At 39.8% G+C, this 22,320-nt stretch overlaps 1 protein-coding gene across 10 annotated transcripts in view; it reads right to left on the bottom strand.

Moving 5' to 3' along the window:
- Positions 1 to 11,344: 11,344 nt before the first annotated feature.
- Positions 11,345 to 22,320, bottom strand: part of SBNO1 (strawberry notch homolog 1) — a 43,409-nt gene continuing 32,433 nt past the window's right edge. For all 10 annotated transcript variants that reach the window (XM_038372900.2, XM_043498485.1, XM_043498487.1 and 7 more), the window contains 12 exons: positions 21,099 to 21,234; positions 20,215 to 20,327; positions 20,040 to 20,111; positions 19,331 to 19,430; positions 18,493 to 18,567; positions 18,014 to 18,160; positions 17,833 to 17,927; positions 17,485 to 17,577; positions 16,578 to 16,715; positions 15,639 to 15,715; positions 14,558 to 14,751; positions 11,345 to 12,747 (listed from right to left, as the gene is read on the bottom strand). In XM_038372900.2, the coding sequence (XP_038228828.1) occupies positions 12,605 to 12,747; positions 14,558 to 14,751; positions 15,639 to 15,715; positions 16,578 to 16,715; positions 17,485 to 17,577; positions 17,833 to 17,927; positions 18,014 to 18,160; positions 18,493 to 18,567; positions 19,331 to 19,430; positions 20,040 to 20,111; positions 20,215 to 20,327; positions 21,099 to 21,234 (1,383 nt within the window). In that variant the 3' untranslated portion in view covers positions 11,345 to 12,604. The remainder of the gene's footprint in view (positions 12,748 to 14,557; positions 14,752 to 15,638; positions 15,716 to 16,577; positions 16,716 to 17,484; positions 17,578 to 17,832; positions 17,928 to 18,013; positions 18,161 to 18,492; positions 18,568 to 19,330; positions 19,431 to 20,039; positions 20,112 to 20,214; positions 20,328 to 21,098; positions 21,235 to 22,320) is intronic.

The raw sequence follows: 22,320 nt of genomic DNA, 5'->3' as shown, positions 1-22,320 counted from the left end.
GGTCCTGCCTGTTCTCTTGGGGGCACTGAAATAAATAAGTGCTGGACAATTTCCCCAAGGGGAGTCACTGCCATGGCTTGAATATCTTTTAAATATTAATGATTCCTTTTCTCTCCCTTTATTAATTGAAAAAGAGTAATGGGGGGGAGCCCCAGGAGCTCTCTGAATGTCTCTGGGGAGGTGGTCAAGGACTTGAGCTAAAAAGTCTCCACCACTCTAGAAATGTAGCAAATCTGACCTCTAGGACTGTTATGGCAGTAGCACCTAGAGGCCCCAACCAGACTCGGAGGCCCCTGGTTCTGGATGCCGTACACACAGTGTTCTCCTCCTACTATTGAAATACACGAGACAACCCAGTGGCAGTGCTAGCCCATTGGGGGCCTTAAGCAGGAATATTTTTGGAGGCTTCCCCAAATACTAAAACAGGCAAGTTCTTATGAAAATAAGTGAATGGGGAGACTCCTTGAGCTGCTCAGGCCCTAAGCAATTGCTTAGTCTGCTTATGCCTACCACCAGCTCTGAGACAAACCCAGGAAGTATTATTATCCTCATTTTTAGACATGGGGAGCTGAGGCACAGAGATGTGCCCTTAAGGTCACACAGGGAGTCTGTGCCAAGACAGCAGTTGGACTTAGCTCTTTGGAGTGCTAGCCGAGTGCCCCAGCCATTGATTCTTCCCTTTCTCTCCTCCAACAATCTAGAAAAGTAGATGGTCAAAAGGCCTCTCAGAAAGGGCAGGCCAGATTACCTCAGCCCTCCCTCAGAACGAGCTGGAGTTAATGGAATAGTTACTCGGAGTACACACCTTCCTAGCCAATGAAAGGAGGAAACATGAACGTTAAATTTAAGTCAGTTATAAGAAGAGGATGAGGATCTAAGTTTCTCCTGAGTGCCGAGTCTGCTTGTTGTGTTCTTGGCTGGGTACACAAGGGCTTGGTGTAAGATTGCCCCAAACTGGGCTGCAGCCAGCCACGTACAGCTAAGCCACAATTTAGCAGAGTTCCCTTGTGACCAGGGTAATATACACAGCTCTGTGAGACTGAGAGCAGCCATATAACAGGCTGAGGGTCCTGAGCCAGCTTATGGTGTTTCCAGCTCTGTCCACAAGACTGCATGGATCTAGCCCTGCTTTACACTTACAAATTAAACCTAAAAGAAAAGGTGTACTTGTGGCACCTTAGAGACTAACAAATTTATTTGAGCATAAGCTTTCGTGAGCTACAGCTCACTTCATTGGATGCATTCAGTGAGCCGTAGCTCACGAAAGCTTATGCTCAAATAAATTTGTTAGTCTCTAAGGTGCCACAAGTACTCCTTTTCTTTTTGCGAATACAGACTAACACGGCTACTACTCTGAAACCTGAAATTAAACCTAGCCAGCTATGTTGCTCCAGGCCATGAAAAATATGGCATCGTGTGTGCCGTAGTTAGGTCAAACTAACCCACAGCACTGATGCAGTTAGGTGAACGGAAGAATTCTTCCATCAACATAATCCACCTCTCTGACGACTAACTACACCGATGGAAAAACCCATTCTGTCCAAGTAGGAAGCATCTACACTGTCACGGCACTGCTGCAGCTGCATAGCTGTACTGCTGTAGCATCAACATGCCCCTATAGGCCACTATGGATGGGAAAGGACAGAGCATCCGATGAAGTGAGCTGTAGCTCATGAAAGCTTATGCTCAAATAAATTTGTTTGTCTCTAAGGTGCCACAAGTACTCCTGTTCTTTTTAGCAGCCCTAAAGGCACTTAACCTGCGTGAAATGCAAGGAGAGATGGAGGAGGGCAGGAGACTGCTATCTTCCTGACCCTTCCCGCTGCAACTATGGCAACAGGGAACAGCATTCTAAGTATCAGGAGTCTCATTAACACTGAATCCAGGGGATCCTGGCAAAGAGCCTAGGATGGTGCATTGACTGTAAAACTTAAAGAGGGAACAATGTCCTTAATAAGGGACACAGCCCTAAATGCAGCAGGGAAGGGGAATTCGTGCAAACTAGTGGTGACTGCTCAGAGGTTCTTTGCAAGGTCTTATGGCCGCAGGGGAGGTTGTAGAGTTGGGCAGAAGTGTTGGGCAGGGCCAATTTTAGTAGGAAATGGTGTTCAGGTGTCACAAACACATTCACTGGTAGGAGAAAGGGAAGGCTCCCATAGGAAATAAAGCTGGGGGGGTTCCCTGTAAGCATGTTGGCATACGCTTGAAGAGGGAGCAGCAGGCTTGCGTGAAGACAATTAAGGGAAATGCTGCATGAGGTGGTCAGAGCTGCAGGAAGAGGTCAGGGTAAAAATAACCTTCTTAGCCAGTGCAGCTGGGTTGCCTATCTTCGGAGGAGATGGAAGATTTGAAGGTTCCACTTGTAGTCTTGGTATTAAAGAGAGTCTGGTTAAAATTAGTGTCTTTTAACATCCTTCTCTCTTTTTACTACTGACAGACATTTTCCTGCCTCTTTATGCCTTTTGTTTTCTTGCATTTCATTAAGTTTGACCCAATGGAAATCGACTCTGGCCCTCAATGGGATTTTGGTCTCCTACCTGGCTATTCAGCCTCTGGGAGGGTTCCAGGCTGGAAGCTACGGTGCCTGCAGCGAGCTAGGCTTGTTGGATTAAAGCTTCTATTCCTGAGACGTAGCAGGGCTGAGGCAGCTCCATGTCCTACCAAAATCAGGTTCTCTGGCAAAAGAACTGGGCAGAGAGGGGAGAAGGATCAGAATCTGGAGGAAGTGTCAGTATGTGTCTCCCCTCTGCTCTTCCCTGCACTTATTCACCTGCTGTTGTAGGCTCAGACAGATGTCATTTCATTGCTAATTCAGATATACACACAATTTTTATTCACTCTAAATAACTGCAGTGAAGATCAAATCTAGGAGTAATTAAATCCCTCTCGGTTCTAGAGTGGATGATTTAAAAGAAATGACAGCAACTGTGCCTGATCGGACATACATCTCTCAGTTTCATGCCCTTTAGAACCCATCATAAATTTAGCTGAGTCACAATAAATTCTGCACATGTCTACTTGCAGCAGGGTCTCAAAGAAAGAAAAATATTATCTACATTTGGATTTCAAAGGGGTGCTACAGGTAGAGGACTTCAGTTTGCTACCTGCCAGTTTGATATCCTCTCCCCTGCCCCAATTCCTTTCAGAATTCCACCCCTGCTCCCAGGCAAAAGAAAAAAAGAAAGGTCAATAAAAATGAAGAATGCAGCTCTAATACATGAGCATCTTCATTAGTCACAAAGAATTACTGGCATCACAGAAGCATTAGAATCTGAGTGCTCAGTTTTGGGGAAACAGTAAAACAAAGAAAAAAGAATCAGACAGAAAATTTAAAGCAATTCATCCACATGGGAACAGGGAAAAGATTGGTCTGTCTCTGATGGTAACTCTTTGGGTTAAATGAAGCAAAAGCTAAGTTTCTGAGCTCTGTTACACAGGCCAGCCAGCCCTGTTTTTTCCCTTTGGTTAAGGAATCCTACAACTAATTTTGAAGTAGGACTGGTAACTCCCTATTCTTATTTAATAATTGTTTAAATTCTTGAGAGCCTCCAATAGGTACTAAAAGTGTCAAATATTTTAGTTTACTAAATGAAATGAAAGGGAAATATTTTTACGCTATACCAAAATAATCTTTAAGAGTCTAAAGGTTCCTAGAAGTTAGGCAACAATGAACATCTTCAGTGTATGCAAGTATGGCTTGAAGGTAACTCCGAGAAGTAACAGTTGTGTATCTAAATGTTACAGTAGATAAGCAAAGAAAAATAATCAGAGTAACAGCCAGTTTAATTTATTTAAGAATTTTTACAAAAAAGAAAACTTTTACAAAATTACAAAATTCATAATGTTCCACAGTTTGTCATTTTTACTTGAGTATAAAACCTGCTAATTCTTGCAGCCATTAAAATTTTACTGCACGACACCCCAAATCTTCTGCCACCTTGAATCAAAACTGTTGGTGCTTATGTATACTTGGTATTATTGCTAACACAGGAAAGGCAGGGAGATGTAGTGCAGTACTGTACCAGCATAGTACTGTACCAGCATAGGTTGAAATCTTTATTGGAGTCAGAAAATCCAAATTAGGATTAGTAATATATACATAAAAATCATACAATTCACCTTCATTTTAAGCGTCTTTGGAATCCATCATGTACTGTTAAGATGTACAGTGAGAGAATATTAATAGTGAAGTTCTACCTATACAAGCAATATCTTTTGCTCAGAGGTATTCATATGGCAAAAGTTATTTCAGGGCAAAAATCCACAGGATTCGATAGTAGGAACACTCACCTAAAATAAAATGCAGTAGTTTGTGGGATTCTATATAAATTGCTAATGGGTCTGATAACTTTACATATAGCAATATTGTGATGGGCCTATGATGAACATGCTATTTTATTAAAGTTATCTTCTCCACGTGGGTTTGTGGAGATTGTTTTTACAAACAAAACATTAGTAGTAAAAACTCTTTATCCTTTCCAGTGCAAATGTCAAATATAGCAAGAGACTGGTCCCAGACAGGTAACTCAGCCCATTAAAGTTTGCTTAAAGTTAAAACTGAAACTTGACATTCAGAATCTCAGATCAGAAGTGGATTTAGATATTAGAAAATAAAATTTAAAGCAAACTGATATGAGGATTTAAATGAGTCTTAAACCCCCTACCAATTAAACTTAAAAACCCCCATGGTTCTAGATTTGGTCAGGAACGATAATCTGGCTGTAAATGCAGCTACCACTATTTCTATTTTATCTTCACCCCAGGAAAGAGTTTCTTTCTTTTTGAAAATGACCACTGATTTTTAAGAGTATATTATACAATACTATGAAAAGAGGCTGTAGTAGACCTGGATGACCTAGATTCATAGATACTAAGGTCAGAAGGGACCATTCTGATCATCTAGTCTGATCTCCTGCACAGTGCAGGCCACAGAATCTCACCCACCCACTCCTACGAAAAACCTCACCTATGTCTGAGCTATTGAAGTCCTCAAATAGTGGTTTAAAGACTTCAAGGAGCAGAGAATCCTCCAGCAAGTGACCCGTGCCTCATGCTACAGAGGAAGGCGAAAAACCTCCAGGGCCTCTTCCAATCTGCCCTGGAGAAAAATTCCTTCCAGACCCCAAATATGGCGATCAGCTAAACCCTGAGCATATGGGCAAGATGCACCAGCCAGATACTACAGAAAATTCTTTCCTCGGTAACTCAGATCCCATCCATCTAATATCCCATCACAGGCCATTAGGCCTATTTACCCTGAATATTTAAAGATCAATTAATTACCAAAATCACATTATCCCATCATACCATCTCCTCCATAAACTTATCAAGTAGAATCTTAAAGCCAGATCTTTGCCCCCACTGCTTCCGTTGGAAGGCTATTCCAAAACTTCACTCCTCTAATGGTTAGAAACCTTCATCTAATTTCAAGTCTAAACTTCCTGGTGGCCAGTTTATACCCACTTGTTCTTGTGTCCACATTGGTGCTGAGCTTAAATAATTCCTCTCCCTCTCCTGTATTTATCCCTCTGATATATTTATAGAGAGCAAGCATATCTCCCCTCAACCTTCTTTTACCTAGGCTAAACAAGCCAAGCTCCTCAAGTCTCCTTTCATAAGACAAGATTTCCATTCCTCGGATCATCCTAGTAGCCCTTCTCTGTACCTGCTCCAGTTTGAATTCATCCTTTTTAAACATGGGAGACCAGAACTGCACACACTATTCCAGGTGAGGTCTCCCTAGTGCCTTGTATAACGGTACTAAAACCTCCTTATCCCTACTGGAAATACCTCTCCTGATGCATCCCATGATATGCATGGTAGCTCCTGAACAGGTTGTAACAGTTTGGGCTTGCACAGGACCTATCTATACTCCTGAAACATCCTATATCTTAGGGATTTCGTGGACTGTCATATGATTTGAAGATCAGAGTCTATATTAAAATTTTGGGTTATGCAGGTCAAACTAGATAACAATGGACCCTCTAGCATTAAAAATCCACAAGACCACATTCCTACTACAAGACCAAAGTGTGTTTTAAGAGCATCTGTCACTAGTGGTCATAACCATGTGCTGCAAGCCAGTAGCATTTCAAGCATTTCTTTCCTTTTTTAAAATAGAAAAGCAGTTACTGTTCAATTTCAATGTGTCTCATAATTAGCAAGTTATGCTATCAATTACACTCTGGATTTACTTTTACACTCTATTCTTTGGCACCAGAGATGAACCTGGTTTACCTCTATAGATGCATTCATATCGGTAGTTGCTTTTTCAGTCTTGGGCATGAGATTGTTCCACGGACTCATACTGTAGCTGGCACTTCATTGGAGAAACAGTTTAAGTATTTCCTAAGGCTCACAGTTTCTTAGTGAAGCCTCCAACAGTAACAGAATTAGCACAGAGATTAATTTTGTCTCATGTGCAGTGAGATTCTTCCTTTGATGATATTCCAGTCTGTGGAATATACAGTGCAGTAACAAAGGTGCTAAATAAATCCTTCTCAAAGATAAGAGCTGATAGGGAGCAGTGCCTTTAGGTTTGGATGGCCTCTAGTTTTTAACAGTAGAGTAAGGCACAAACTAAAAAATTACCTTAATTTTATTAATTTATTTTCCAATCCCACACTGCCTTGGAATTACTTATGAAACAAAACTTCCCCCACCACCCATAGTAATGGGGTTGTAAAAATTACGCTGGAATTTAAGTAATTTCCACAGGTATATGGGTAGTCTCCCTGTGATGAAAGTTTAATGGTTTCCCCATGAGTTCTGACCTAGATTTAAATGTGGCTCATTTGCATTTGCCACTTGCTCTGCAGGCACTCAATTTCTGATTAATTCTCTGTCTGCACTTCCTTTTCATGAATCAATGCATTAAAATAAAGCTTAAAGGCAGTCTCTAGGAGGACACAATTGCAGCAGCATCTTCTCCCTTCAACTTACCATGGATATAGCTCTTCAAAGTGCTCTATAAAGGTGGGTAAGTATTGATCACCATAGCTTTGCGCTTTAGGACTGAGGACAATGCTGTTGTTTAGGTCACCAACTCTAGCTGTAGATCTTGTGCTTGCAATCATGTCCCAGTTGTAGTTCACAATGCACTGGTTGGAGATATTTTCTTCCCACTCTACACTAAGATGAATTTACTTTGCTCCAGCATACATAGCTTCAAGTATGCACTGAAAAGGCTAAGGAGACTGATATCAAAATGTATGACCATAAGCTGAATCAAAATTCAAACTATTGCTTCTCTCTGATACAGGCAAAAAAACCCGAGTGGTACTAATCTAAGGACAACATAAAGAATCAGTATATTTCACGACAATGCATTGCACACTAAAAATCTATAATTTTTTCAAAGTATTATGTAAGACAAGACACTTGATAGTTGTGAAAACACGACTGCGAAATAGAATTATCTAGTGTATGCAGATACCCATGGAACGTTTTGTATATATTTTAAGATATATACTTGCCACACACGGCATTTGTAAAGAAAATGGGAATAAAATTCTTGAGACATTTGAAAGGGAAAAAGACTAAGAACAAGATTACTCGAGTAGCTTTACAGGAGATATTTACATTAATGAACTCAGTTGTCTTTAAGATCTCTATATACACATGTTCTATTTATATATGTACATAACATACTATGGGATTTAAGCAAGATTTATTCCAATAGTAAAAACAGAATTCCAAAACAACTAATTTCCCAAAACGTTTACAGGTTGCAGAATTTTCTTCATTTATATAAAACAGTTAAAGACATTGACTAAACAACTGGCATCTTTGGAGGACTTCAGCTCCATCTTATATAGAGTTGGGTACGTTGCTGCTAGAGCAGGGGTCTCAATCTCAATTTACCTTAGCGCCAGTGCCAGTCCTCAAAGCCTCCCAGTGGGCCAATAATGTCACTGAGGATGGTGTTCAGAAAAGAAAACGTTTCTATTGTATTTTTTATTTTGAATTTCTTAGACATCATAAAACTGTCATAACATGATACAATTCTTCACCTGCCAGAAAGTTTTTAGTGTTTGCCAGACACCTGGCAATGCTTCAGTTCTGTCACTGTTGATGTCTGGCCTCAGTGGCTGAGCAGCGGAGTCTTCAGGAGTGCAGCAAGGTGGGTGGCAGAGGGGGGTGTTCGGTCCACTTTCCCACACTCCGCAGACAGCAGGACCTTGCTGGGCTTGGCCTCGGCCTCCTTGGGCACAAAAGCATCTGGAGGAGGAGGCAGAGTCATGGTCTGCCCACTGGTCAGATGCAGGGGGGAAGGCTCATGACTACTACCCTCAAGTCATGGGCCAGTGCGTGGTTTGAACCCTCCCTGTGTGACTGGGATTATGCTCCCATCAGGGTCAGTGCCTCTGGTGCTCCTGCTGAGATGGCCCTCTCCTTAGGGGGACCAGATGTCCCGATTTTATAAGGACAGTCCTGATATTTGGGGCTTTGTCTTATATAGGTGCCAATTACCCCTACCCCCATCCTGATTTCTCTCCCTGGCTATCTAGTCACCTTACCTCTCCTACACAACCAACCAACATTATATGGGACAGCGGGTAAGAGTAAATAAAGGGCCCCATTTCATTACACCAACCTGCAGTGCCAACAGCTAGAAAGAATTTCTTTTCTTTCTTCTTATCTTTACCTTATCTTATCTGCAGGCACCAGGCACATTGCCTCTGTGCAGGCGCCATCCCCTGGAGCTCCCATTGGCCATGGAGTCAGTGGCTGTGGTGGGAGGATGGAGGCAGCATGCCCCCTCGCGCTGTCATTGGAGCCTGACGAGTCATGCCACCTCCCAGCCCATTTCCCACCCTTTTCCCTCGCTCCCTTGGCCTCATGCTGCTCCGGCTGACTCTCCCAACGACTCGTGATGCTGCCTCCATAGCTGATTCTGCCCAGCAACTTGTGATGGTATCTGTCCCTCTTCCCTAGCCGATGGGAGCTGCAGAGGGCGGTACCTGCAGCAGCCAGCCAGCAACATAACTGCGTCTCTCCCGCAGCCAGCCAGCAGCCACAAGGGCTAGATGAAAAAACTTTTAAAAAAAGTTTCCATGGACCGCAGTGGGGAGGTTCAGGGGCCGCAGATGGCTCACGGGCCTGGACTTTGAGACCCCTGTGCAAGAGAATCATAAGCTGACTGCAAAAGTTTAGAGACTTACTGGACAAGAGTTTCAGCAAGAGTTAGAGATGTATGTGTAGTGTATTTGAGCATACTAGTAGACACATAACTTAAATAAGTGAATACGGTCAGTGGATTTTGACTCAGACATGTAAAATTATCTGATCCCTTCTCTACCTCCAGGCCAAGACAGTTCAAACACTTCTACATTGCATGCTCCTACAGAGTCATTTTATATAGCATGCCTCTGGGACCTGTGCATTATTGGAATGATGGGTGAAACAAACGAGACTGAACAATTAATCTTATAAATGACATCTATATCCAGCTTTAGTAACAAAATACACGTGTAAAACTATTTGTTTAAGTGGAACAGTGATCAGTAAGAGACAAAAATAGGGATCAAGTGATAAGTAGGGTCTTGCCTCCCTTTTAGCTTACATTATGAGATCTGAGTCTCTTACTGCCCCCTCCACTGCCTGACACCTGAATTTACTAGAGGTGCAGTAAGGGGATAGCCACCCTACCTTTGCAGTTGCATTAGGTCTTCCCTCCTCCTGTCTTGATGACTGATCTATTTCCCAAGCCATTCTACTTATACCTACACTCATAGGCCACTCCTCCCATGAGCTTCTAGCATTAGGTGTTAACACTTCCAGCATCCAATAGTAAAGACAGTACAAATTAATCACCACAAAAAGAAGCATGAATATTTCTTATATGCAAAATGAATAGCGCTAAGGCTACCCAGAGGACAAACATGCCATGATGTTCCAGGGCGCACAGACATAAAAATCAAGACTACCAGAGTTGTTTACATAGGGAGCAAGAGATTGAAGAAAAGACCTTTGTTAAAACAGAAGTTTATAATAGCCTATTAGGATACTCCCTCTGGAGCTGGGGTCTAGATTCATTAGCAAGTTGCATCAGGAAATCACTGGCATAAGGCTAGAAAAGTATCTGGATTGCAAAAACAATAATATAGCAGTATGGAAACAGCTCTTGTACATCTGCAACCTAAGGATGGGGGTGGAAATGGGGGCGGAGGGAAAATAGCTTTGTGGCATAGGAAAGGGTGTATAGTTACTGGTTTGATTGTTTCAACCCATTAAAAATATTTCTATCCTGAAACAAAACAGAACCAATTGGAAAATGGAAAATTGCATTTTTGGGGAAGTTTCTCAACTAGGCTCTGCACTTGCATTGCAGATAGAGCATTCAGGTTTCCAACCCAGGAACACATTGAAGATGTTTTGCTCAACACAACAATTTTAGGGTTGAGAGTAAGCTGCCTCTCCACAGAATAATGAAATGAAGTATATTTCACCTTTATTAGGATGTTGAATGCACCCACTAACAAGGCAATGATGAGCATGCAACTCACACCACGCCTGCTACTTTTATGGTCCACAATGTCCAGCCTGCCTGGATCACCAGTATCTGCTGATAACATTGCAGGTGTCAAATAAAACTCCTTGCCCCCACTAGAACGAAGTACGGGGGTGGGTGAGGTCAGGTCAATGCTGTCTTGCAATTTCACACAGTTAGAAATAGAACTGCACCCACTATTACCTGGGTTAGAAATATTTTCTTACAGTATAGCTGCTGCCAGCATTAGCCTCAGACACATCAATTGTAGTTACAAATCTTTATTTCAAAATGCATTTCAGTTTGTTCAAAGTTTGCTGGCTGAGTAAAACATGGAACTTCTTGCACACAAACACACACACATTTCCCCCCCCAAATTCATGAGTTCTTCCTATATTAGTGCTGCATGTGTAATACTAGTGCAATAACGGGACTTCACACTGATCATTTACCTAATGGAGTTAAAAATAAGATTAGATGAATTTCTGATCTCAGTTCCATAGTTATCCCAGATTTACAATCACTGAGAGATCAGAATCTGGTCCACTGAGTAAGTGTTTAGGGAAATGAGGCAGGCACTACAATGGATCACAGCACTAAATTTCCATCAGGTCAACCCTTTACCCTATCTTTACTGTACTTACAGCACAATCTTTACCTGTAAAATATATACTGAAATTCAGTATAGAGTTTATCCCTGGTCTCAGATACTAATTAGTTCAACTTAAAGACTGATATGGACCATAAGACAGAAGACTAGCTTAAGTAGGCTGGACCATTCAAGTCTTGTTGAATGCCAAACTAGACTTGTTAGTTTTCTGGAATACAGTGATTGCCTGAACAAGACTCCAGTTTTGTTAGTACAATAACGTTTTATTTGACATCTACAAGATTTTGGTATCTTGCAGTTTTTTGGACAGGTTTATACAATCTCAATTTTTCAATAGTGCAACCTGTGCAAGCAAGAAATGACAAACATTGTCCTTCACTTTCTTATAAACATCTACTATTATAGGCAAAACAAAACTTACCCATATTATAGATAAGTGACTATTCACATTTGTACATTACAATTTCTTTTAAACAGCTCCAGATAAACTCTACAATGTCTTACAACATATTAAACAGTATTCAAGTTACTGGGTAACAGAAACAGCACACATAGCGGAACCCTCAAGAGTTTCCCATTGTCTAATTTACAGCTCAAGTAAGGTTTCATCTTATAAATGACAAATTAAATTACATTAATGAAGTAAAAAATATAAGATTGTATGAGAGGTGGAAGTGAATTTGCACTTAGTTTCCATAGTCACCTCGGATTAAGGAAATATTTTAATTTTAAAGGAAAGGCTTTTAGCCATCTTTGCATTACACATTAGGAATACCATTAATACATTAAAATGAAGTAACTTTTTAATTTAAGATGCTTATCACAAAAAACATGTTGCAGACTCAAATATATAACCTCCAGGAGAGAACCAGAAAAAATGCAATACTTGGGTATAAACACTATAAAAATGCAATAACCAATGCTGTACAACTAAGATTGTTTCTCTCTGAATTCTTATCCTGTTCATGCCTGTTTCCAAAGACATGCACTGTCAAACAGAAACTGGGAAGGAACCTGAATGAATGCATGATGTGCAATCTCTAGTTTTCATGCTTATATAAACTTACAAGTTGAAGAGAAAAAAAACCAATATATATTTTCTATATATACTTAATACATGCATTCGAGGTTATCTCCCACAGCAATGGCATTGATGTACTGCGTTAAACCCTGAGCACTGTATGACAAGATAAAAATAAAGCCTGTTTGGGAATTTTCAAGCATTTTCAAACAAAAATTGTGGATTGTGGCTTAAAAGGCCAAAAGTAAAAGCAAACAGGAAGCTCTACAAAGAGCATAGACAGATGCACCACCATAAGCGACTGCTGACTTTCAGTTCTACCATCCTTTATGTATCTCTTTATTCCCAAAGTACTTCTGAGAGCACACAACTGAACTGAAAAAATTATATTTCTTTGGAATCTGTCCCTGATTTTTATGCAAGTGATATGCTTTTACAGCCTTTTTTCAAACACCAAAGTCAACACCTGTAGTCTGTCCTCTTAAGCATTGTTGAAGTTGGTGATGCTCTGTGGGTGATGCTGCTGCCATATCTGCTGCTGTTGTACTGCAAGCTGTTGAGACTGGTCTGATGTTGACAGGAGGTTTACAAGGGGTGATACACAATTTGCAGGAATGAGCAAACCTGTAATTAGCAACAAGTCAGTTGTACTTCTTAAAACGTATAAAACGTTTGTATGCTTAAGAATTTAGGCCAATGGATCCAAGTTCCTTAAATGTCAGCAGCAGCTTTTGCATAAAAAGATTTAATTTTCAATGCCAAGGCTTTAAGAACTTAAGGAGCACTACAACAGGTTCTATTCCCAACTAAAAGTAGTACACTCAAACGTCATCTGATCCCTCAGTCACAGACTGGCAGGAAAAAATGCAAATTGTCTTTTTTCAACTACTTTTGCTGCATCTTCAACTAAATGCACAAGAGAGCAAATGGCTGTTTATTCACTCTCCTGGTTGGATAGAAGATGTCACAAAACCACAGACGTTCAGGGATGAAGAGAAAAAAATCCAGTTTACACCCCTTTTAAATGTCACTAAACTCAGTGGAGTTAAGCTGCTAAGGCAGGGGTGGGCAAACTATGGCCCACGTCTGGCCCATCAGACCTCTTAATCCGGCCCTGAAGCTCCCACTGGGGAGCAGGTCAGGGCCTTGCCCCGCGCATGCCGTGGCTCCATGCGACTCCTGGAAGCGGCAGAATGTCCCCCCTCCAGCTCCTACACATAGGGGTATACAGGGGGCCCCTGCCCCAAGCGCCGTGCCCGCAGCTCCCACTGGCCATGGACTGTGGCCAAGGGAGCTGCAGGGGCGGTGCCTGCGGATGGGGCAGCATGCAGAGTCACTTGGCCGCACCTCTGCATAGGAGCCAGAGGAGGAGGACATGCCGCTGCTACTGGGAGCTGCTTGAGGTGAGCGCCACCTGGGCCTGCACCCCTCACCTCCTCCCATGCAACATGGCCCAATCTCCTGCCCCAGCCCTGATCCCCCTCCTGCACTCCGACTCTCTCATCCCTGGCCCCACCCCAGAGCCCGCACCTCCAGCTGAAGCTCTCACCCCCTCCTGCACTCCAACTCCCTGCCTCAGTCCAGAGCCCCTTCCAGCACCCTGAACTCCTCATTTCTGGCCCTACCCCAGAGCCTGCATCCCCCAGCTGGAGCCCTCACCCCCTCCCACAATCCAACTCCCAATTTCATGAGCATTCATGGCCTGCCACACTATTTCCATACCCAGATGTGGCCCTCAGGCCAAAAAGTTTGCCCACCCCTGTGCTAAAGCCTATGGTCTCCATTCTTGAGCCACTCCACTCATACTTTTCAGCCATGGCTTCAACAGCCCACAAACACTGCAGAAGTAAGTATTTTAATGGTTGAATTAAGGGTTTGCAACCCCTCTTCAAGGCTGAAAAGTTGAGTGGCTCTGGTTTTAAAGTAGCTGGCTGGAAAAGATGGAGTCTAACCCTACCGGGTGGCTGAGAGAACCACAGGTGTATTGGGGCATAAGTGGATCTTGCCTTTGTTGGGAAATATGCATCAAGTGATAAACAGGAGGGGGAAAGTGCAACACTTTGTCCAGTAGTGTAGGGGTGCAACAACCCTTACTTTTACAGCAATGAGCCTGCTGTTTAGGCTGAAGTGACTCACCCCCATTCCTTTTTTTTTTTTTTTTTTTTTTTTTTTAACGCTCTTCAGCTCTAGCCGGCAGAAGTTTTCAGCAGAAGGCTGGTTTGGAATAGTTCCTCCTCCTTAACCTCATGCAAAACAACTCATAATACAGAAGTCAAAACACTTACTTATAGTAAGGCACAAAGGCCTATTCTCTGTGTGTACATGTATACCTCCTACACAAACTCAACATAACTTCATTCTATACACCCCAAGTCTAACTGACTGCTATGTGGTCCAGCAGAAACAAGTTAAAATAATGGACAAACTTACTTACCTACAATCCTCTGTCCATCTTCTGCTCTTAGCCGAACTATTTGCATTTTCACATTTGTACCACTCACAGAGGCTAGAACTCCTTCCACTTTTGTCCAGACACTTAGTACTGAACCACACAAGACGAAGTAAGTTCGACAGCGGAGGCCCACTTCACAAACTAATCCGAGGCTTGCTTTCTTACAATTGCCTCTCCTGGAGGAGAAATAGAGTTTAACACATTAAAGAACAAGGGAGAGTATTTTACAATTCAAATGAACTTTTTTTTAATTAAAAATCTTTACTTGTTTAAGTAAACACTAAAGGAGGAGAAAGTTAAGATGGATAGTGAGATAGGGACATGGATAAATCTACTCCACAAAATGGCTTTTAAAATCGTGAAAGACTATTAGTACATCTAGGGCTAGATCCTCAGCAGGCATAAACTGACATAGCTGCATTAAAGTCAACAGAGCTACACTAACTTACACCAGCTGACCAATAATGTCCATCAGAAATAGCAATAGGGTAAGTGCTCTAAAAACAAATTCAGATGTTCAGGTATTAATACACTGACATTCTTCATCAGTGGTTAGCACTGAGAAGTCAAGGCATGATGTTGAGGGTTTAAAAGCATACTGCTAGGAGAATCAGCATTAAAACTAATATTTTTTAGTTCAACCATCTAAACTCTGAATCTAGCTAAAGTTAGTGAGTTTACATTTTTTCAAGTTAGTTATATCCAATACATCTCAACAGATCAATGTGTTTACCAAAGCATGGAGATACTTTTAGTCCCTCTGGGTTATTACAAAAGTTCTTCATTATGCCCACTCTGAACTAAAAAATTAAGTCTGAAAACCAGTTTATAGTTTCATCTCTCTCTTGTAAGGTAAGAAGTTGCAGATTACCACTTGGACTGTTGACTTTGAGACTCTTTCAGAAATTACATGAAGTAACCAATATTGGCTCTTGGAATTTTTATGAAGATGTGGATGAAAAGCTGATTAATTAAACTGCAGACTCCTGGTCCAAGTGATAAAGTAACAGATTTAGTCAAACACCTTGGTAGAAAACCTGTTTATATACATATAAATACTAACCAATAAGCATGGGTACAGGTATCTGCCGATGAATTGTACTGCTCTAGCCAATGTGGTAGAGCATCTTCAGAAGGTACCTGAAAAGCCATTTAAAAAAGTTGAATTAAAAATATAAACGTGGCCTCAGAACAGCACACAGTATTTTGCTTGTAACAATGGGGCAACAGATAACACTGATACAGCTTTGGTTTTGTTTAAGTACTAAATATGAACAATCTAAGTTATATTGCTCTGTAAGCATTTTGGTACATCCATGCTAAAAGTGGAAATCCTGCTAAGGATGTAAATAAAGGTTCAGGTATAGTAGAATCTCACCGATTGAGTTTATCACTTTATAAATGAGGTTCTTAGATCTACAGACATCTCAAAGACATCGTCACACTTGAGTGCTCTTCGTTCACTTATTCTTACAAGCATAGTGTAAGTTCTTAACAGTTCACAGTCAACTTGCCTATGAAAACATTGGCTACTAAAGTAATTAACAAACGAAAGGATTAATTTCAGTACTTTAGAAACAGTAGCAGGGAAACAGCCGAAAGTTTAGAATCATGCATGGTTAGAGTATATTGTACATAGTGTTCAAACATGTTGGGGATAAAGCATCTTCTGTAAGTTTAATTGCAGTTGAACCTTCTCCCTAGTTGATGTTTGGAAAGCTGCTCCTAGGTTATGGAAAGTCTTAATGGAACGATTGATATTTTGTTAAGTTTTTGCATATACAAAACACTGTTTAGGCAGGCTTGCAAAGCCCATGAGATCTCTTTGGATAAAGATAACTATAGGCTTGTACTGGATGAAGTTTACTGCATAAACAGCATTAGTTAAGTGTTTCTACTTGCCACCATACTGTGTATGGACAGATATGGGTTTTGAAAAACCCTGCATTGTCTTTTACCACAAAGAAACTGCTTTTTAAGTAATGTTGCTTTAGAAGGTTACCTTCTTGTATTTCTTTTTCAGGTCTGCATACGTTTCCAATTTCAGTTGTTTCCCTGTGTTTGGTCTGTATACTAAGAAAAGCTTCTTTTTGGGATTCACTTCCTTTACCAAGATGGCAGTTTTCTTATTATTTCTTATCTGAAAAAAAAATGATTTTATAAGTTGAAAGATGCTGTCCATGTTTCCTAAATAATTATGCATATAATAAATGTGGACAGAAGTAGATGATGTGTTGAATGGCTATCCAGATTCTAATTATAATGAATCATTTTTCCAAGTATACTTTAACTAGCCACATGTATTACAATTTTTTCTATATACATATTGGTCCACAACTAAAAAGAGTACAGAATTAACCATTATGACATAACAGGATGTGTCATAATTATGGTCCAGTAACGACATGTCTTAATGGTTGTTTGGCATGAGGTGAAAGATAGTGGCACTGGCTTCCAAGAGGTGTGTCATGATTACCATAATCCACACCCTAGTCTTTGAGATTATACACTGTTTTCCTTGCATGTAGCATAAGCACACAGATTTTAAAATGAATACCACTTAAAACTAAGTGTATGGTTACATTTGATACCTGTCCTAAATGTCTTAAAGTAGTGTTTTGTCATCAGTGCTTGATGAGTAAACAAAGTTACATAAACCACAAAATCATTTTTAAAATTTGCTTATTTATAAAAATTTGAAAGCATTCTGCTAAACTAAATAAAAAGTAAGATTGTACTGGATTGAAAAATTATTTTTTTAAAGTTTTGAATATATTCACTTTACACATTTAATGTGAAAGAAATTAAGTTAGTGGAGTTTATTGGGGCAGCCATAAAATTGTTCTGTTCTATTAAAAAAAAGTGCATCTGTGAAATATGGAAAAAACAACGCATTAATAGATTCTCACTTGCGAAGATAAATAAAATCCATCATCTGGTCCAGTTTGCTCAGCCCAAATCTTAGTTGCTTCTTCCCAAGACATTCCTCTTTCTACACTGATCTAGAAGAGACATTAAAACAAGGATGTTTAACCACCACATTTTTGAACAATTACTGAGATTACATACAAACAATTAAGTCAAAACAGTTCACAGTGCTCTTTACAAGATGACAAGGAACTTCATTCTTTCAGTAACAGGTTTACAAGCCTCCATAGGGGGATACCAAGTCTCAATTTAAGAACTGAAGTTTCAAATTAAGGATTTTCAAGGCAACTAAAGTTACGGCAGTTTGAAGAAACATGGAATTAACTTACTGTGTATAATTCTACATGTCCAGAGGTAGAGTATCCTGGAGTTAAAAACTTCTTAGTATCTGCCTTTCTGACCTTCTCATCCCCAGACCCCAGATCTTAAAGAAACCCAAGAACAGAATAATTTATGTAAGAGAAGCAGATTAAGGAGCAGAAAAAACATTAAGAAATTTGATTTACTTACCTAAAATACCCATGTCATATCTTCCATTCTTTTTAGCATTTTGTATAACTGCATTTAACGTATCAGAGAAATACTGGAATAAAGCATTCTGCTGATGAACCTCCATACCCAGAATTCTATTCAGGAATTTTCCTATATTGTTGTAATCTAAAAAGAATCACAAATAATATATAAAGTGCACAGTTTAGGAGAGAGAATTCTGGTACAAGTGAAGTCCTAAACTAGAATTCAAATGTTTTAAAAACTAACTAAAAATCAAACTTCTCAAACAAAAACGTGTGTTTTTGAAATAAAGCATACATTTCTTAAAGAGATTAACTTCAAATCTAGACATAAATAAGAGAAAAGTTTCAGGTGCCACATTTGCCTCCAAATCTCACTGCCAGGTCTGTGGTTTTATAATCACAAAAGTGATTTCTGATTTGACAATAAAGTTATACATCAGCTATCAACATTGACAGATACACCAAAAACAATACCTTTATCAAGTGTCAGAATTCCTGATCGGTCTTCTACATTTATTAGGCCCACACCTATTAATCCTTGCCGAACATCTAGGGAAAGAAAAAGTTACAACGACTGAAGCCACCTTTGTCCTGCCCTCTGAACCACCATATAATTTCCAAGAAAATGAAAATAGCTAGGAAAAACAATATTTGTGTTACCTCTAGAGCAGCAGCTAATCCCCACTCCTGCCCCAAAAATCCAATTCTAAATCTTTGCACACCCCATATATACAATTTGTGACTGATCCATATGCTAGGAAGTCATGATACAAAGCCTTAGCTTCTGGTCGAGTCGAAACATGGGTAGGGAGGAATACCATTACTACTACATTTTTGATCAACAGAAGAGCAAAATAAGCTTCTTAAAAAGGGGGACAACTAGGCAAGGTTTTTAAACAGTCGCTGGTAGTACTGTGGTTAAATAGCCATAACTAGACAAGATTGTAACATTCCCTGAAATTGGTACCCATAGGAAAACAGAATTTAAAGAATTTAAACTCCAAATTTTTCTATGCATACAATAACCATATATGTTCCCTTAAACATTTTTATGGGAATTATATTCAGCTGTATTCATCATGGGGGAACAGATCTCACGTTTGGGCTAAGAACTAGTACATAAAATTCACAAGTTAATTTAAACAATTAGAAGAATTGTACTGGTAATATGAACATAACTAAGCCACCTGATATCAAGAATAATTCTTTACATTTAAACCTAACTCACTACCATTTAGAAAAAAAAGAAGTAAGTGTTTTTGAGAAAGGATGACCAAAAACTAGGGGTTAGAAAACAGTGAATTACAATTACCTTTAAAAAATTCTCCGGGATAATCAGCAGGTGGGGACACCATTGGGGAATCTAAATTCACAATGGATTTCATAACTATCTCCAAAGCATTTCTGCCATACTGTGTTAAGAAAAAAAATTAAGTTACAGTTCTGTAAAAATTTTGCATATGGGGTTAAGCCTCAGAATTCTAGTATGCATGCTGGTATACACCATGGGTTAAAGAATTAATTTTTAATCCTTGCCTGAATATAGTTTTTCCATTTTTCCACAATCCAAATCACAAACAACTAAATCAGAGCATGGAAGAAAATGGGAAAATGCTAATGAATTTTTCAGTTTAACAAAATGCATTGTGTGGTAATAGCCCAGTCTGTTAATTTCTCCTTAACATGGTCATTTCCCCAGGTTCAGGACGCTCAACATATTGATTGAAAGACAGCCAACTGCTTAGGGTTAAAACATAGAACTTTACCTGGTAGATTACGTCATCTATATATGCTGTAATTTTACATGGCACTTTATAAGCAGAGTACAACATTCCCTCCCCAAACCGTAGGCAGAGAAAGAAGCAAAATACAACAGTTCAAAAAGGAAGAATGAGAGGGAATTCCTCCACAGGCACAGGTAGCTTTGCAACAAATACTTATACTAGGCAAAATGAAATCTGTTTTTATTTAAAAAAACAAAAAACAAAAACAAACAAAACAACCAACTGAGGAGATATCACCTTGTTGTCAAAGTTGAACCTGCTAAGGTCTCGAGTTTCAGTTGCTCTTCTGTCACCGTGAGTGAGAGCTCCCTGTCAAGACAATACCTTTGTAATTAAAACATACAAGAGGTCTCTGTACTAAAAAATAAACTATGTACAGTGCTTTAACTGAGCTATACATAAACAGTCTTACCAAGCTCTCTAATCTTTTGGCAACTATAGATGCAAATCTTTGCTCTCCTGCCAATTCGGAAATTAGGAACACATACTCTGGTGCAGTAACTTGGTTTGATCTGTGAGTTCTTCCTGTGTATTTAAAAGTGGAAAAAAAAAAAAAAAAGTTACAAAAACCAACCAAGAGCTCCACAGAACATTTGATGGGAAAGCAGAAAGAAGTCTCCTCCAGAATCATAAACAAGCAATTGGGAGATACTGATAGTTTTGCCACACACAGACTTAATACATTCTTAAGCAGAGTCAATGTGATAGGGACTAAAAAAATTCAGGGATAGGGACTAAAAAAATTCAGAACACCCGTTCTATTTAATACCAGTTGTAAAGAGAAGCAACTGCTATGCACAAAGGGGGAATGTTTGTGAATACACATACTATGAAACAAGGTATGCTATCAATTTTGCTTAGACTTTTTATACTAAGCTTACTGGTAAAATTTATACTAAGGGGCATAAACAGTTGGCCTTACTATGGGATGGGCAGAGGGGTGGAGCTTAAATATAATTAAACCCAGCAATCCTGCTGCTCCACTAGCAAGACAACATTTAGAAAGTTGTTGATTCTGCTGTAAAGTCTACTGTAAAACTATGTGCAGATGATTACCAAATGCAACACTCCAAGTTTCTGATTACTTCATGAAGATGCACAGAACATGCAAAACTAATTCTAACATTTACAAATCTCTGTATACACCACCATTTTTATTGACCAGAATTAATGAGACATAACTCACAGCACCTAACGAACAGAATACTCCATATTATACCAAAACTAACCATGGACATGCCTAGTACAGTAGATTATTTCTGAACTCGATGAATTAAAATACAGCAGTTAACTCACCAAATTGCTGTATTGCTCTATCTGCACTCCATGGTAACTCCAAAGTCATGTGCACTCTCCGCCTCTGATTTTTAGCTCTACGGTCGGCTTGTAATGAAATACCTGAGCTGGCAGCTTCTGAGATGATGGCAATGTTCTTTTACATAGAAGAAAAATTAGCAGTGAATTTGAGACCAAACCTTAGTTTCCAGATCTGTGAAAAAAACAGCTGATTTTGCAATTGCCAAGTTACTGGAGTTACACCACTATCTTTGGTACTTGGGTGTGGGTGGGGATGAGCTTTAATCTTCTTGCATTTAGGCTAAACAAATGCTACAGAGGCACAAAGCCCTTGAGAGAGGAAAGGAGGTTATCACTTTACTGTCCCAGCAACTCCCTCTTGCAATTGGAGAACAGCAGAGATCTGTATCCAGTTCTGCCATTTCAGAGGAGAGGCTCCTATGATGTAGGCCAGCCCTCACGAAAGAAAGGGAGAAAAAACCTCCTATAGCAACTAAAGCTCTTTTCCTACAAGTTGGCAGCTGACCACGAGCAATATAAATTATAAGGCTGCTGCACTGGATAAGGGTACCTGATAGCCAAGTACAAAACCATTTTGGCATTTGATCCTCAGGTGAAAATACTCAAGTATTTATAAAATAGGATAAAAGATTTAAATATTTACATGCAACTTGTAACAGAACTGCAACAGCAAAGTTAAGTTCCAACTTGCTCAAGCAATTGAGAGGTAATAAGATAACCAAGCTAAAAAAAAAAGCTCTGAAGTCTGAGGAGTTACTTTTAACAGTAGTAAGCGTAAAACTTTCAGATGGAAAACATGGATTTCTCAAATTGGTCTGTGTGCATCTCACAGAACTGTGGGTATAGGCAATATGGAGCAGCTCTAACTTATGAATATTGTATGAGACCATTAATTAGAATATTTACTGTATGAATATATTGATTTAGTTTACTAGCAGGCTGTTGGAAAAAAGCAGGAAGGCAAGACAGCGGCTCCATATTAGACACCTCCAGTCAAACATTTTGAGGGGAATAAAAAGACAATGCCTGAGCTATTAAATGGGAAGATCTTACCTCCTAGGCTCCAGCCAAGTAACAGCTTGTTTTGCAAAGGCCGGGAACCAAAAGGTCTATCAGAGAGACAAGGCAGGTAAGAAAATATTTTATTGGACCTACTTCGGTTGATGGAAGGTACAAGCTTTCGAACTATAGAGTTCTTCAG

This window comes from Dermochelys coriacea, chromosome 15, assembly GCF_009764565.3.
Source record: "Dermochelys coriacea isolate rDerCor1 chromosome 15, rDerCor1.pri.v4, whole genome shotgun sequence".
In the NCBI taxonomy this organism is placed as follows: Eukaryota; Metazoa; Chordata; order Testudines; family Dermochelyidae; genus Dermochelys; species Dermochelys coriacea.
Note: the sequence above shows the minus strand (reverse complement) of the source record. Positions and strands in the feature narration are given on the sequence as shown.